Source organism: Cydia strobilella, chromosome 10 (genome assembly GCF_947568885.1).
Source record: "Cydia strobilella chromosome 10, ilCydStro3.1, whole genome shotgun sequence".
NCBI lineage: Eukaryota > Metazoa > Arthropoda > Insecta > Lepidoptera > Tortricidae > Cydia > Cydia strobilella.
Window position 1 is genome coordinate 5228250 of NC_086050.1, and position 14786 is coordinate 5243035.

Genomic DNA, 14786 nt, shown 5'->3' on the forward strand with positions numbered 1-14786 from the left:
TTGTGATATCCCGGTCGATACAAGTCTAGTTATACGAGGTAAATAAATTAAAAAGAAACATTACGACGTAAATTTAATTCAAGAATATAGTACACTTCTATGCTTCGCTTTACTTCTTCTTTTCCTTGTCGTTATCATTTGCGTCATCAACTGCAACAATTAAGTTAGGTATACGATTAGATAGTCCAAGAAACTTGTATTAAATTAATCTACTCGATGTTACTACAACATAAACTATTAGCATGTACAGCGAGCTGCAAAAGTGCATGGAAATCATTCATTCAAAGTAGGTGCACACTGCACTAATTTTCTTACTCACTTGAAATCTCATGTCCCTTATCTTCTGTAAAGCCCTCCAAACAGAAGTCACATGGAGTAGTCTCGCATGGGTTCTCAGTAGTTGTTGGGAATTGTGGAGTCAATTCATCTGGAGGAGCCTGAAAAATGGGAAAAATATGAACTAGTTATTATTATACCTATATTATGTCTTATGTTATGTCTATTACGGCGCGCTAGATCAATTTAACGAAGAGCTTCTTTAAATTCAGCCCCTGCTAGGCAGTCAATTTGTTAAAGAAAAATTGTATTAGAACATTTCGCTACGAATTTTTCGATCATCCGGTCCGACATTGGGAAACAAAAGAACAAGAAATAATCACTACATTCTACATAGACCACCATCAAGAAAGCTTTTAAATATTGAACTACGTCTTAACTGCTAAATTTCCAACATCCATCAAAATTAAAAACCTCTAACTTCCAGCCATGCATACTTTTTAATATTCCATTACCTAAAAGAATGAAATCGGGTGTGCGATATCGCCATGGTGGGAGGCAGAGATAACTTTTCCGTTGACGCGATATTAAGACGGTGGGAATTGAGGAGTTAAAGGACATTGTGAATTCAATTAAGAAGAGGATCGTAGATTGTATATGCAAACCTCAAGTCTGTATAGATAAGAAATCTTGCAGGGGTCCCATGTGCTGCAGAATGTTGCATTCCGTATCAGGTCTTTGCGAGGCTCGTCGCCGTAGTAATCGAAGCCAATGACTACGTTGTTATCGATCGCGCATAACTTCAGGAAATCATCCATCGAAATCTGAATATAATTGAAAATAATAATCAAAATTCCTCATCTCAAGCTGCTCAAGCTCAACAGCCTGCGACCTGCGACGTTGCACTACTCCAATACGGCTTACTCTTAAAACTTTATAACCAAGCAAAGTAAATATACGCCAAGTGCGTGTATGGAGGTCTTTTGATGATTTATTTTAAAATATTTTCAATGAAAATTACAATAATTAACTATAAATTTCCTTATATTTTTACTTAGCCATACGCCGAAATGAACAAAATTCAATAAAAACACTGTATATTGTATAAGGGTTTCAAATGTTTCAATATGCAATGCTGAGCTCAAACAAGTACATATGTCAGTCTTAGAGCGCTCTAAGATATTTCTACAACGACCTTGGATCACCCATCTCGAAAGTACTACCTTAGTTTTATTTCCACAGTCCAGCGTCCCATTCTTGAAGTAGTTGTTGTCCCTTTCTCCACTGCCGAGACAGAACATCCACCCTTCATTAAAGGAGTATTCAATAGGAGCCACTTCAGCTTCGATACAGGGGTCGACATCTATCTGTAAAAAATGGTTTAATATTAAAACCATTATAATGTCCTTATCCTTACGCACACCAAAGACCCAAGTGACATGAACCTTGTTTCTAGAAATATATGTCAGTTTGTTATTCAAACATATTATCTCCAAATCCCGTACGAAATATCAAAAGATTATCCTCTCTTTCGGACGTATCTGCGCGGATTTGTCACTATTTTAGAAACTAAAGCCTTTGTTACCTTTACAGACTCCTTGCCAAATGTGCATTTTCGATCATGCATATTCGCCTGTGTTCGGTATGCATCCTGATCAGGCTCCGAACCAGTGGGACATTCATAGTAATTACCTTGAACAAAATTTCAAATGAACATTAGATTTTATGATTGAGAATCATGAATTCCCAACGTAAATTTATTAAACCTGTCAATCAAGTAGATTACAGACTGAAGCAATTTTTGTAGGCATAATTATTCATTAGACAATTAACTGTTAAGAAACAATGTAGGTACCGTTCTGTATAATATAAACGGTTCTGTGCGAGGCGCTGACGACGGTGCGGATGGTGAGCCCGTTGCCGCCGCTCTTGATGTTCTCCATTAGCACCTCCTGTGCCGCTCGCTGCTCACGCGACCACTTCGCCGCCTCCTCCGCCAGGATCTGCCGGCTCACTTTACCTGGACCTTGGGTAGACTGTAAGAAAACAGATTATACCTAATAAATAACACTCAAAGACTAAAGTGTCACAGCCAGTGCCCTAAAGAGACATGAGGCTGCCTGTCCCCTTGAGCAGAGCGAGGCAGCGGAGCGGTTAGCGAGATAAAAATTCACCAATAGCGCAAAAAGAAGCGGAACAATGCAATTCTATTGAAGGATTTTTATCTCGCTCATCGCTCCGCTGGCTCGCTCTGCTAAGCAGAGTCTGCTTCAGACGACAGGCAGCCTGAGACTGATCTTATATGTTAGAAACCAATAGGATAGACCGTCCTAATCAAATTTTCTTTGAAAGTACGCTACGTTCATCCGAGGGCATGGTGCCAAGGTGTTTATACAACGCTACGCTCACCATAATGCACCATACTTGCTTCCAACAGCAAGATGGCTACATGCGAGTAGATGAGCCACATTATTTAAATTATATAATTTAACCACGATAGTCACGATACACGATACGAGGACGGAAGCCCGTTTTCCAGATGCAATTTTAAGAATAGGGCAAAAGGCACACTTTGGTGCCAATGCCAATTGACGACCGCGCGACCCTGTGGTAAACCGAATGCCACTAACGGATGGTGAGTTCGGTGAGCTGCCGAAAAAATAATAGGATAATGGTTTTACCTGTGGTGGGTTCTCCATGATGACGTGGGGCCGGCCTAGCGTATGCTGCCATATCAGCTGTGCCGCGACCTTGAACTTGGCGCTGTGGTGCAGCGGCTGGATCTGAAGGATGCCGTACCAAGCCAGCTCGCGATACACGCTATCGGGCAGGTACCCAGTCTGCAATTCATAATTGGAAATCACAAAATTTTTGATACTGAGACCCTTTCGGCTCCTCTCAAATTTCAATAGAATGTCTGTTAAAAATTGTATTCTTACTTACAGGCATGAAATCCATGTGCCACTGAAATTACAGAAAATAAAATAAGAAAAATTAATTGAAGCGTGGGTTCATTAATACTACTGGATAATAAACTGGATTTACAGCAGCGACTCTTTCGATTGCGGCGTCAGCGTGTGGCTGTGGACGTAGAAAATACGGACCCCTTCACTTACCATCACTGTCAACTGACAATTTGTAACACTTATTGCAGCGATATTGGATATACCTAACCACCAATAGTTAGTTACCTACTAGTGTAACTGTTAGTACGAGTATATATAACCGCGTCAAGAGGAAGACGGTCCAACCTACTCAAAATGAGCCTAAGCACCCTCTTTCGATAGGTAGCCAAAAACTACCTAATACGCTCTTCCGAATATACATATGCAAAATAATGAAAATGAGCTATGATTACAACATGAGAAGTCATAGGGTCATTTTACCTCCTCCTCGGCCTGCTCCGTAGTTGGGATAAAAGCTGAAAATAATTATTTTTATTTACAATATGTCAATGTGTAGATACTTGGATATGATAGTATGATACTGTTGATAAATGAATATATCTCGTATTATACCACCACTTTTATGATCAAATTTATATAAAGCTATGAGATTCCGAAAAAAATTACAGTAGTCTACCATACTTGGAGGTTTTTTTCTAAAACCACTTAGCTATATAAATATTAAAGATTCAAGACGACATACCATCATCTTCACCACTCTGTTGCTTAGTTTGCTTGGCTATTAGGATCTAAAACAATGAAAGACTTATTTAGTTGCTATAGTTAACAATGTAAATCATCTTAATCTTTTTAGTGTTCCGTGCAAAACTTTGTTTTGACAAACGGAACACTTATGGGATCACTTCGGTCTTGCAAATCAGTTAAATGCGTTTTTCTCGGAGACCATTTGCGTAGATACCTAAAATTTGAAACAGTTATAACAATTACCACCACTAATATTGTAAATAAGTCAAAATCGCTTATTTTTAATACCTGGAGCATTAGAATTAGAAACCATTTTCGTTTAAAATGCTGTAACATTCTTGCCGATAACACCAGCACCTAACACTAGGCACATGAAAGAAATCCTTGATTTTTACTATTTTGCACTAATTGCGTTATCGCATCGTTAAAATGGAGTAATAGCAATCAAATTAATTGAAGAAATTGGTACCTAACCAAATGTAAAAATGTTTTGATAAATCTCGAGACGGAAAACTTGTCTTGGAGTACCGTGTCGGTGGAAAGGCAGCGGCAGCGGGGCCACCGCGAAAATCGAAATTCAAGAAGACGGTTTTCAATTTTTGCGTTAGTACACAAAGTAGACGACCTGAAAATATAGTAGTAACAAGTAGAGCATAATTTATTTTATCATTTATTTACATACAAGATATATACAGTGGTACTGCGTAAACGAAATTAATAACTAGCTTAAATCTAAAATAGGCCCTTGAGGCATTGTACCAAGGATGCTGGCGGCATTTCCCCGCTGTATCGCAATGCTGATACGTTGTGCGAGAAAGCCGCCAGTTGGCCGCCAGCTTCCCAGTAGAGCATTACCTTACAATGCCATTAATTAAACAGTGGGTAGTAGATGTTCATAATGTTGATTTGTATTTGTATAGTTTTTGATACTTATTTATTGTCCGTCTCATTCAAATTAAAAGTGCAAACCAATTTGTTGTAGAAAAGGCGCGTAGTTATAACATTTATTATAAATTTATAATACAATTTATAATAAATTGAAACAAATTAAATTACTTATACTTGTATAATCATGCTTGTGTTTCACTATAGTGATGAATGCAACTCTTTGCACAAGTTACAAATATGTGTACGAATGTTATTATTTATTATTAATGTTATTAGTTCCCAGGTTATTTGTAAAAAATAAATAAAAAGACCAGTATAAAAAGTGAAAGCTTTAATTTTACTTTCTGAAGCAGTCGAGCCGGCCCACAGTTCCCTTGGCGATTAATACGTCAAAACAAGCTCATGACGATAGTGTTCCTAGAAAAAACGAAACTAATTAGTACAAATGCAGGTCAAAGGTCAAATATTTCGTTACTTTCTTAATCATAATACATGACCATCAATAGTTATTTGTTATACAAGGGTGCAAAGTTGTATTTTACCCGCGAGTGTTTCAACACACGAGAAGTAAAATACATTTGCACCCGTGTGTAACACAAAACTTTTCACCTCACTATAGCGAGGAAAGTGCAACATCCACAGGCGTTAGATCATCTTCATCCCTGGAATCACTAATTTTTTTACGATATTATAACAAAAAAACTCTGAAAATTCTGTATTTTTACGTGAGAAGTTTCTCAGTAAAAATTTTGTTGACAATATTGACATTTCTGACAATTCTGACGTATGAAATGTCAATGATGCGTTTTGAAATTGCATCGACTCAACGTGTGCGTTTAGAATTATATTTAAGATCATTATTAAAAAACAAACGTTTCTTATGGAACTTTAAGGTTTATGACATCAAATCATTAAATAAAGCTAAATTTGGTATTAGATTCTCAGACGATTTGTTTAATGATAATTAATATCGATCGAACCATTATTATGAGCGTTTTACGTTTTGTTATCTGTCAAGCTACTAAACACGCTCCATCCAAGGCAAAGATAGATATAACTCCGTAATAGATGGATACAGTCTAAGGAAAAAACGTGCCTCGAAAATCAAGAAAATTTGATTCTCGTTCAGAGGGCGCTACTAGTTTTGGCCTACAGTCGTATAGATGGCGTTGACGGTTTCGTTTGTTATTTAACAATTTTAACGCATATAAGTGAAAGACCATGGGTCAAAATCATAAAATTAATTAATGCAAATAAAAAAAATCATTTATCTATATTTAAATACATTCTATCGTATTTTTATAAATCTTCATTTTTAGTTTTAAAGTGTGTCGACAGATGGCAGTGAATTTACTGGGGTTACAAAATTTACTATGACAGTAACGCTCTAGTATCAGTTACTCTATGATCCAAGGTCAAATTACTTTCCCCGCTAGTGGATAAAATGCGTTTTTCCCCGCTTGTTTTAAAGGATAAAATACAACTTTCCGGGCTAGTGAGGGGAAAATTACTTTTTAGACAGAGATATATATGATATATCACTTTCCTGATGGAAACCCGGGGTGAGCTTATAAACCTAATATCAAGTTAGCAGGTTTTCTCGCGATATTTTCATTCACCGAAAAAAAAAATGGTAAATATCAAATGACATTTCGAACGTAAGTTCCGTTGCAAGGAACTCATTGATGACAATGATGACGTAGTGCCCAACTAGAATTAAAACGGTCACTTTAATCAAAGAGGATATAATTTGCCTTATATCCCACGACTCTTCTCCATCCGCAATTCCGCACAGATACTATCAGAATGTTTATTTTAACTTGTTACTGCATGATAACATAAAATAACTCGATACAATACCGTATCTTCATCTAAATACAGGAATGTATCTCTAACGACCAGTTCCAGAAAAAACCGGGCGCCCATGAGGCGTCGTGCTTCTGCAGCCCCACTCAGCATACCCTGCCTCAGACGCAAGCACCCACTCATGTCCAAGAACTGCGACAAATACAATACAAAAAATTCATAATGGTCCTTAGAACCGGATTGACTGCTGGAACTAAAAGCAATCGCTTCTTTATCGATGAAGTTAGAAAACCGCGCCAGTGTACGGCGACAGTGGATATGGCCGCACTGATCTTAGGTATTTGTGATACATGTATGTTATACAGAAAGTAAGCAATTCTGAACTAGTGACAAAAAAATTAAAATAGTGCTTTTACAATGAGATGGCATATATCAGGCAATGTTTTACCTCTATAATGATAAGTATAAGTGATGCGAGAAAAGATAAGTACATATATGATAATTGATAAAGCAATGATATTGATCTTTTGATCAAACATATTGTAGTTTAGTCAGTGGCACAACACATGCGAGTCATGCAGTTCATGCCTTCATAAAAGTTACAAATTATACATTACAAGTTACATTGGGAAGGGAGTTGCGCAGGTAAAGTATGTTCTAAATTATTTCTAGGCTTTTTGCATTGAGGCCCAGGTTACCATTAGATTAGGGCATTCGCGTACGCAAGCGATCACATCTTCATCCTCCAGATATTCACTCTTTGGTATGCCCAGCATGGTGATACGCGCCCCCACGTTGCGGGTCACCGCTTCCATTCCACGAGATGACACGGCTGCGACATAAAAACATGGTAAGTAAGAAAAAACCGGCCAAGTGCGAGTCGGACTCGCGCTCCGAAGGTTCCGTACGTTTTAGTATTTGCTGTTATAGCGGCAATAAAAATACATCATGTGTGAAAATTTCAACTGTCTAGCTATCACGGTTCATGAGATACAGCCTGGTGGCAGACAGACAGACGGACAGAGGAGTCTTAGTAATAGGGTCCCGTTTTTACCCTTTGGGTACGGAACCCTAAAAAAGAGACCCCCGCCTCGTCTATTTGTATGTACTTATGTATGTTCGCGATAAACTCGAAAACTAAGGAGTGGAATTCACTTCCTGCAAATATATTCCCAGTCCACTATAACTTGGATCTTTTTAAATCAAGAGTGAATAGACATCTTTTAGGTAAGCATGATCCATCCTAGACTGCATCGGCACTTACCATCAGGTGAGATTGCGGTCAAATAATAATAAAAAAACTACTGATCGGAAATTTATGCGGTTTTCAGCTATCAATAGTGATTCTTGAGGAAGGTTTAAGTGTATAATTTGTTAAGGTTTTGTGTAACCCGTGCAAAGCCGGGGCGGGACGCTTGTATTTGTTAAAATGGTAGGCTTAAACAGATACTAACTATACTAAATTCACGGCTTAGATTGATGTTATTTGATTCTGAGCATGATATCCTTTTTTTCTATCATAAAGGCGAAAGAATCCTCACAAAATTTTTTATTGGAATGAAATGACTATGTTTGTATCAGACTCACTAGGACAATCTCCGAACTGCAAAATGATTAAATCCTTACAGCATCTTGTCACGTCTTCCAGATTCGTATCCGTCGCCTCATACATTACAACAAGAAACTTCAACTTGCTCAGACGACAAACAGCTTCGAAAAAATGATCGCATTCCATATGTTCATCTAATACACACAAATCCTCTAAATTGGGCAATTTATTCAGGATTAAATGTATATTTTCATATATATTATAAGGAACATTAATGAGCTCCAGCTTTGTCAGATTGTGACTGCTAGCAGTGGCGAGCAAATTGCACATTTTTAATTTTCTGCATCTATTGAACATCAGGGATTTCAACGCTGCCGATTTGATGTTGAGTAAACATTTACCAGTCACGATTTCATTACTGTTTATTTCCAATTCTTCTAACACGGAATTATTTGCTATAAAACGACTGATATATAAATCTGAGACCTGTAATAAATAGATTATTTTTAGGTAGTGTTGATAAAAAAAACAATTATTAACTTCATGTACCGTAAAATGGGGTGAGTAGGGTTCGCGGGGAGAGTTGGGTTATGAATGGGGAGAGAAGTTATGAAAGGGGGGTGAGATGGGATTTTAAGGCTACTGCTACAAAAACAATGTATTCCAATTTAAAATGATGCTATAGTAATACTTATAATAAAACAAATCGATCCAACAATCTTCCAAAATCACCTTTGTATGAAAACCCATCTCACCCCAATTACGAGGGACTACGGGATAAGGTGGGATTTCCTGTTTATCGTCTAAGTTATGAAATGGAACTACCCAAAAAAAAACTAAAATACAAACGTCGGAACACTTATAATATACACCATTCAGTTTGCATATGTAACAATAAAATGTTATCGACTTTTGAATGTCAGTTTTCTTCCTACTCACCCCATTATACGGTAAACTCTCTAGTACTAGATCTCAAAGCCACAAAAATAATCTACTATACTAACTTATTAAACTCGATCAAGCAGAATTTGAATACGGTTTAGGTAGGCGAATGATGACAGTGATGATTCGACGATATTAAAAGAAGCAATATATATATATATTGCTTCTTTTAATATTTATATATATATACTTAGACCACATCTGTAGCTCAACACTTACACAATTATATTCTGTGAAATATAGTCTCCGTAACCACTTGAAGTTTTCATTATGAATGTTTGGTAGGCTTTGTTTTGATTCTCGAAACATCTGTAATAGCACAATGGTAGGTAATTTAATACTCCCAACTGAAAATTCGCAATGACCATCTCCATACAAGGATTAAGTAGTAGGCTTTAGCATAAAAGACCCGCGACAGTATCTACTGTATCTAGCGCACGAGATAGTCTACCCGTCTTTTTCCACTGTATTAATTAAAGAGGGACGGTTAGTCTATCCCACGGTCGAGATACTGTCGCGGCTCTCCTAATGCTAAGCCTATACAACAGTAACGCTGTGTCTTACGTAAGCGAACAACTCGCGTACGCGAAGCGAAGCGGCGCGGCGGGCCCACGGCGTTCGCGTTCGCAACGAGATCGTCCACGTAGGATACTTCTATAGGTATCAAAGGATTGATCCATACCGCGCCGCATCGCTTCGCTTCGCGTTCGCGTGTTGTTCGCCTACGTAGTACGCTGCGAGACTTCATAATTACCTCGAGGGTTTCTAGATTAGGACAGTTTTCTCCTATTGTTTCCATATTGTGATTGGTAGCACAGTAAGTGCTTACAACAGATGCACCAAGTTTGTTGGTCCAACATGCGAATGATAAATAATCGGCTGCTCTTTTATTGAGAACGACAACTACCTCATTGTCACCTAAATAATAATTCCCGTAAGTTCCATTCATACCGTAGTCATCATAAAAATAAGATATCCAGTTCAGGGGATACCGAATAGCAATTCGGAGACCTGTAAATACAAGTACCTATTGACACACACATACACACACACAAAATGTACTAACTCGAATTCAATTTGATTTTGCTCCCTGTTTTCGGGTGGCAAAGTACATTTGTTCCAACCGCTGAGGTAAAAAGCCACTTTTCTCATTTATACTTACGTCGCAAATACTTCAGAACCAATTCTTGCCATCGGTGACTGACTCTTTCTGACTGAATGACATATTTGACAGGTATATAGCTAAGTAATGCCATCCAGCAGTCCTCATTTAGATAATCGAGTATGGTAGCTGTATTATCTGATTCGGTTTTTAGCATCTGCATAATGAATGGTAAATGAAAAAAATAGTGATACAATAATGTTTTCTTGCTTTATAGATTTACGTACTAGAATAGAAAAACCGGACAAGTGCGAGTCGGACTCGCGCACCGAGGGTTACATACTTTAAAAAAACTTTTACTGTGAAAATTTCAACTGTCTAGCTATCACAGTTCATGAGATACAGCTTGGTGACAGGCAGACGGACAGACTGACAGCGGAGTCTTAGTAATAGGTCCCGTTTTTACTACGTTACTACTGTTTTCTATTTAATATATAATCTAGCACACCTAGTTTGTTAGTAGAAAAAGGCGCGAAATTCAAATTTTCTATGGAAGGATAAGGGGTAATTCATTAATAACATCACACAAAATTTTGATTTTTATATATCGGTTATATGCTTAATAAACGAACTTATCGAAAAGTTTAATTTTAATACAGTTTAAAGAGGTAGCAGACTTGACAATTCCATATTAATTTACTGAATAGGTACCTTAAACGCAACGCTCATGTGACACCCCTGGAGTTGCAGTCGTCTATATGCTGCAGAAACCGTTTACCGTATCATGGACCAGCATGGGCATAGGCAGGGGGGCACAGGGGGGGCTCAAATTTGCCGCCTTTGCGGCCTCTGCTCCCTCCCCCCCTAGGCCTCTGGCTGGCTACGCCCTTGTGGACCAGTATTTATAGCTTTTATAAATACCGTAACGTTGTTGCGCCAATGCGCAATACAATGATTTCACCGAGAAACCGATATATTTTTCTTTAAAGTTGAGATATATTTTTATTTGCAATCCTTAACTTAGGAATATAAACTCAATTTCAGTCTATCACAGTCTATAATTTAGGAGTATAAAATTAAGGGATTATTTAAAAAAATAAACCAATGTTTTTCTCAATTAGGTACGTACGTGTACGAAACCGTCGTAAAATGGAAACGTTCAATTCATGTCATCTTGTGGGTGGCCAACGATAATTACAAGCAAATTTTGCAATTTGTAGATGGTTTCGAGAAAAGGATGGTACGGCCGTGCCTCTTTGTTTTGCTCGATTTGGTGGGGGCACTGCCGTGCCCTGCCCCCAGAAACCTTTTATCAATCGTGTTCATTTTTAGGGTTCCGTACCCAAAGCACAGATTATATAATACTATACTTGTACCCAAAGGGTAAAAACGGGACCCTATTACTGAGACTCCGCTGTCCGTCTGTCTGTGAGCAGGCTGTATCTCATGAACCGTGATAGCAAGACAGTTGAAATTTTCACAGATGATGTATTTCTGTTGCCGCTATAAAAACAAATACTAAAAAGTACAGAACCCTCGGTGGGCGAGTCCGACTCGAACTTGGCCGGTTTTTTTTTAAATATGTATTTAAATATTGGCATTTTTTTTCCTCGCTCTAGGCACAACATATAATTATAATTTAATTTATAATACATAATAACTACAGTTTTCAAATAGAGATGTTTTCATGTAAGTGACTTAGTAATTGTAATGAGAATAAAAAAGTAAAACGCAAATAAGGAATTAAAAAAATAAAAACTCACCTTAGTGATCTTCAGTGGTAATTTTATAAGTTTTAAAACTACCTACTTTCATCAGTCAGGTGGCGACAGATGGATGAAAAGTTTTCCTTATTTATGTCGCAATCTAGTCCAAACCTTTCCTAGTCTGGCCAGACAATACACAAAATTAATTGTTATTTTTCCTGTTTTGTTTTTTGTATTTGTACAATAAATCACACATCATACCACTAAGATACCGATATATGAAATAAATTTAATAAATAACAGTGTTGATGTTGAAGTTCAGTGTTGCCAACTCGGAATTTGAAAAAATGCCAGACTTATGTCTAAATTATGCCAGAAATATACAAAATAATTTTGAAATGTGCTAAAAAGATGCTAAATTTTTTTTTTTTTCTTGATGGACTTGAGGGCGGTGTTGCCCGTAGCCAATGTCACGTAAAAGGGTAGGAACAAAATAAATGCTCTTAGAGCACGACGCTGTTCGGTGGTTGTTCTAGTTGTCTCGTAAAACCGATAGCTGGATTTTACGAGAAGCACGTGGACTACCGGCCGTTGACTCCAAAATGGTGGTTAAACACGCTTTGAGATTAATTCTCCATTCACTGCACACTACCACATTAGATTATTGTATAATAAAGCTATCGATATTACACTTTAAACAATATTAATGAGCAAAAAACAAAGGAATTAATCACGAGGCTACTATCAAGATGGCGTTCGAACCGGAAGTCCTGCTAAAATATTATAGGTAACTAAAAACTATGGATGGTATAGAAAGGATGCCAATCTCTTATGGCAGAATTGTTGCAAAAGTGACCGCTTTCAGCTTTAAATAATAGTTCCTAATCTCTCCGATGGCGCTAGTTAGGCTCTGGGACATGAGTATAACATGAACCATATAAGGCAACAAATAACCCGAACAAATTACGTAGGTTGTTTTTGGTAGTATTTCGGTGTATGGTGGCGCCGCCTAATTACTGTTTTTTGATGGACACTTTTCATACATAGAGATTTGGCTCCTTTATATAGTCTCCATGCTAAAAACCGGCCATTATGACCATGGAGACTGTATAAAGGAGCCAAATCTCTATGTATGAAAAGTGTCCATCAAAAAACAGTAATTAGGCGGCGCCACCATACACTTTTACAACAATTCTGCCATAAGAGATTGCGATCCTTTCTATACCATCCATAATTATGACATATGACATGACATTGACATTGACTATACCATAGATAACACAAAAAGATAGTGGGTGTAGAAGAGACAATTTTTCGCACAATCTGATTGACAATTAATTGGTAACGCGTATGAAAAAAGGTCGCGGTGCGGTGCGGTAGTCTGTTACCGCTTATTATAATTCCTCGTATGTATAAAATTTCCTTTGACGGTTGTGTCATGGATTGTCTATCACTGCCAAGTAGGTTTCAAACTTGGCTTAGGGACATAATCACTTGATTCACTAAATTATGCTAAAAAAGATGCCAGATGCTAAATGGAAATTTTCGATGCCAGAGTGTGTGAAACTATGCCATATCTGGCACCAATTATGCCAAGTTGGCAACACTGTTGAAGTTGAAGCACGTTTTTTTTTCTTTGTATGGACTTGACATGGCCAATTAACAGCCATAATAGTGCTCGACCTGACCTGATCAGGGACCGGACAACCCTTTCCGCGATAAAACCCTTTCAATGGGCGACACTTAAACACGGCTAACACATTGAAAGACTTTCCCTTTTGAACTGCAAGCCCATTCATACCCTTACCTTTGACTAACCCTTACCGAAAAGCTAACCAAAAATAAGGCTAGCCCTTAATAAGGGTTACCCTTATCTTTAAGCGCTTTTTATAAAGGTTTCCCTTTGCGTGAAAGAGACAGGATTAGTATATATCTACGGTAGTGTATGAAAAGGAAAGAAAATACGTGCCTAGTCAAAGAACGCCGCCGTCGCCGCCGACGATCGCTCGGATTCGAAGTAATGTGTGCTTTATGAACAAGGTAGACGAATTAAATTAGCACGCTTATATACTAAAAGGGAAGCCCTTTATAAGGCTAACCCTTATAAGCAATATGCAAGGTGTTGGTGAGCGGATGATAAGGGTTTTTTAAGGGTATTGGGCTACCGATTACTCAAATGTGGTAGTTTTATATAAGGGGTTTTAAAAGCAAAACAAAGGGTTTCGTCTGGCAAAGGGTATGGTGAGTTAAGCCTTATGCAATACCCTTATAAAACCCCGATAAGGGATAGCGGGCCGGTCCCTGGACCTGATAGTGTAATAATATATAGTTGGTCAAGGAAATGTTGTCAGTAGAAAAAGGCGCGAAATTCAAATTTTTTATGGGATGGTATCCCTTCGCGCCTACATTTTCTAAATTTGCCGCCTTTTTCTACTGACAAGATTTGCTTGACCAACTATATATGCAAAGACCTTTTATTATATCAAGATCGTGATGTTATGCGAAAAAACGAGCCGAGTGAGAGATGACTTAAGCAGAGTTTATCCCTTTCTTTCACATGAAAAATTGCAAACCATATATATAATATAATATAAAAGTGTATAGGTTACACTTTACCCTGGCATGTTGTTAGAAAAAGACAAACTCCATTCGACTATCCTCTCGCTGGCCCCGTTTTTTGTACCTTAATATTAGCTAAATACGGTTCAAACATGGTTTGTCAAAAATCTTAGTGCACGGTCTTGATATAATAAAAGGTCTGTAATTATGTCGAAATTGCACTACTATAATTAAGTTAGTTAAATAAGTTAAGTACCTATACATAACCTATGTAACTAAAGACTGATGGCTCCACAGTCAAACTCTTT

At 37.7% G+C, this 14786-nt stretch overlaps 2 protein-coding genes across 2 annotated transcripts; both read right to left on the reverse strand.

The window, feature by feature from the left end:
• Positions 1-62: 62 nt before the first annotated feature.
• On the reverse strand, positions 63-4325 carry LOC134744633 (uncharacterized). Its single transcript, XM_063678519.1, has 11 exons — positions 4215-4325; positions 3925-3970; positions 3663-3697; positions 3220-3240; positions 2958-3116; positions 2132-2312; positions 1862-1968; positions 1500-1643; positions 942-1100; positions 320-437; positions 63-150 (listed from the first exon to the last, which is right to left on the reverse strand). Exons 1-11 carry the CDS (start codon positions 4260-4262, stop codon positions 110-112), a joined length of 1059 nt encoding a protein of 352 aa, XP_063534589.1. The 5' UTR covers positions 4263-4325; the 3' UTR covers positions 63-109.
• An 805-nt stretch (positions 4326-5130) lies between these two features.
• Positions 5131-12235, reverse strand: LOC134744753 (uncharacterized). The gene is made up of 8 exons (XM_063678668.1): positions 11977-12235; positions 10274-10430; positions 9866-10122; positions 9331-9420; positions 8208-8655; positions 7319-7452; positions 6675-6812; positions 5131-5231 (listed from the first exon to the last, which is right to left on the reverse strand). The coding sequence occupies exons 2-8, from the start codon at positions 10428-10430 to the stop codon at positions 5196-5198; spliced, it is 1260 nt and encodes a 419-aa protein (XP_063534738.1). The 5' UTR covers positions 11977-12235; the 3' UTR covers positions 5131-5195.
• Positions 12236-14786: the final 2551 nt, after the last annotated feature.

Bases quoted from the DNA above. Each gene is read 5' to 3' on its own strand.
- LOC134744633 (XM_063678519.1), bottom strand. From the start codon at position 4,262: ATGTTACAGCATTTTAAACGAAAATGGTTTCTAATTCTAATGCTCCAG. The intron at 3,971-4,214 runs GTATTAAAAATA...TCATTGTTTTAG, and splicing joins TTCTAATTCTAATGCTCCAG to ATCCTAATAGCCAAGCAAAC. The intron at 1,101-1,499 runs GTAGTACTTTCG...AATTATATTCAG, and splicing joins ACTGTGGAAATAAAACTAAG to ATTTCGATGGATGATTTCCT.
- LOC134744753 (XM_063678668.1), bottom strand. From the start codon at position 10,430: ATGCTAAAAACCGAATCAGATAATACAGCTACCATACTCGATTATCTA. The intron at 9,421-9,865 runs GTAATTATGAAG...GTGCTATTACAG, and splicing joins CTAATCTAGAAACCCTCGAG to ATGTTTCGAGAATCAAAACA. The intron at 8,656-9,330 runs GTAAGTGTTGAG...TATTTATTACAG, and splicing joins ATTTCACAGAATATAATTGT to GTCTCAGATTTATATATCAG.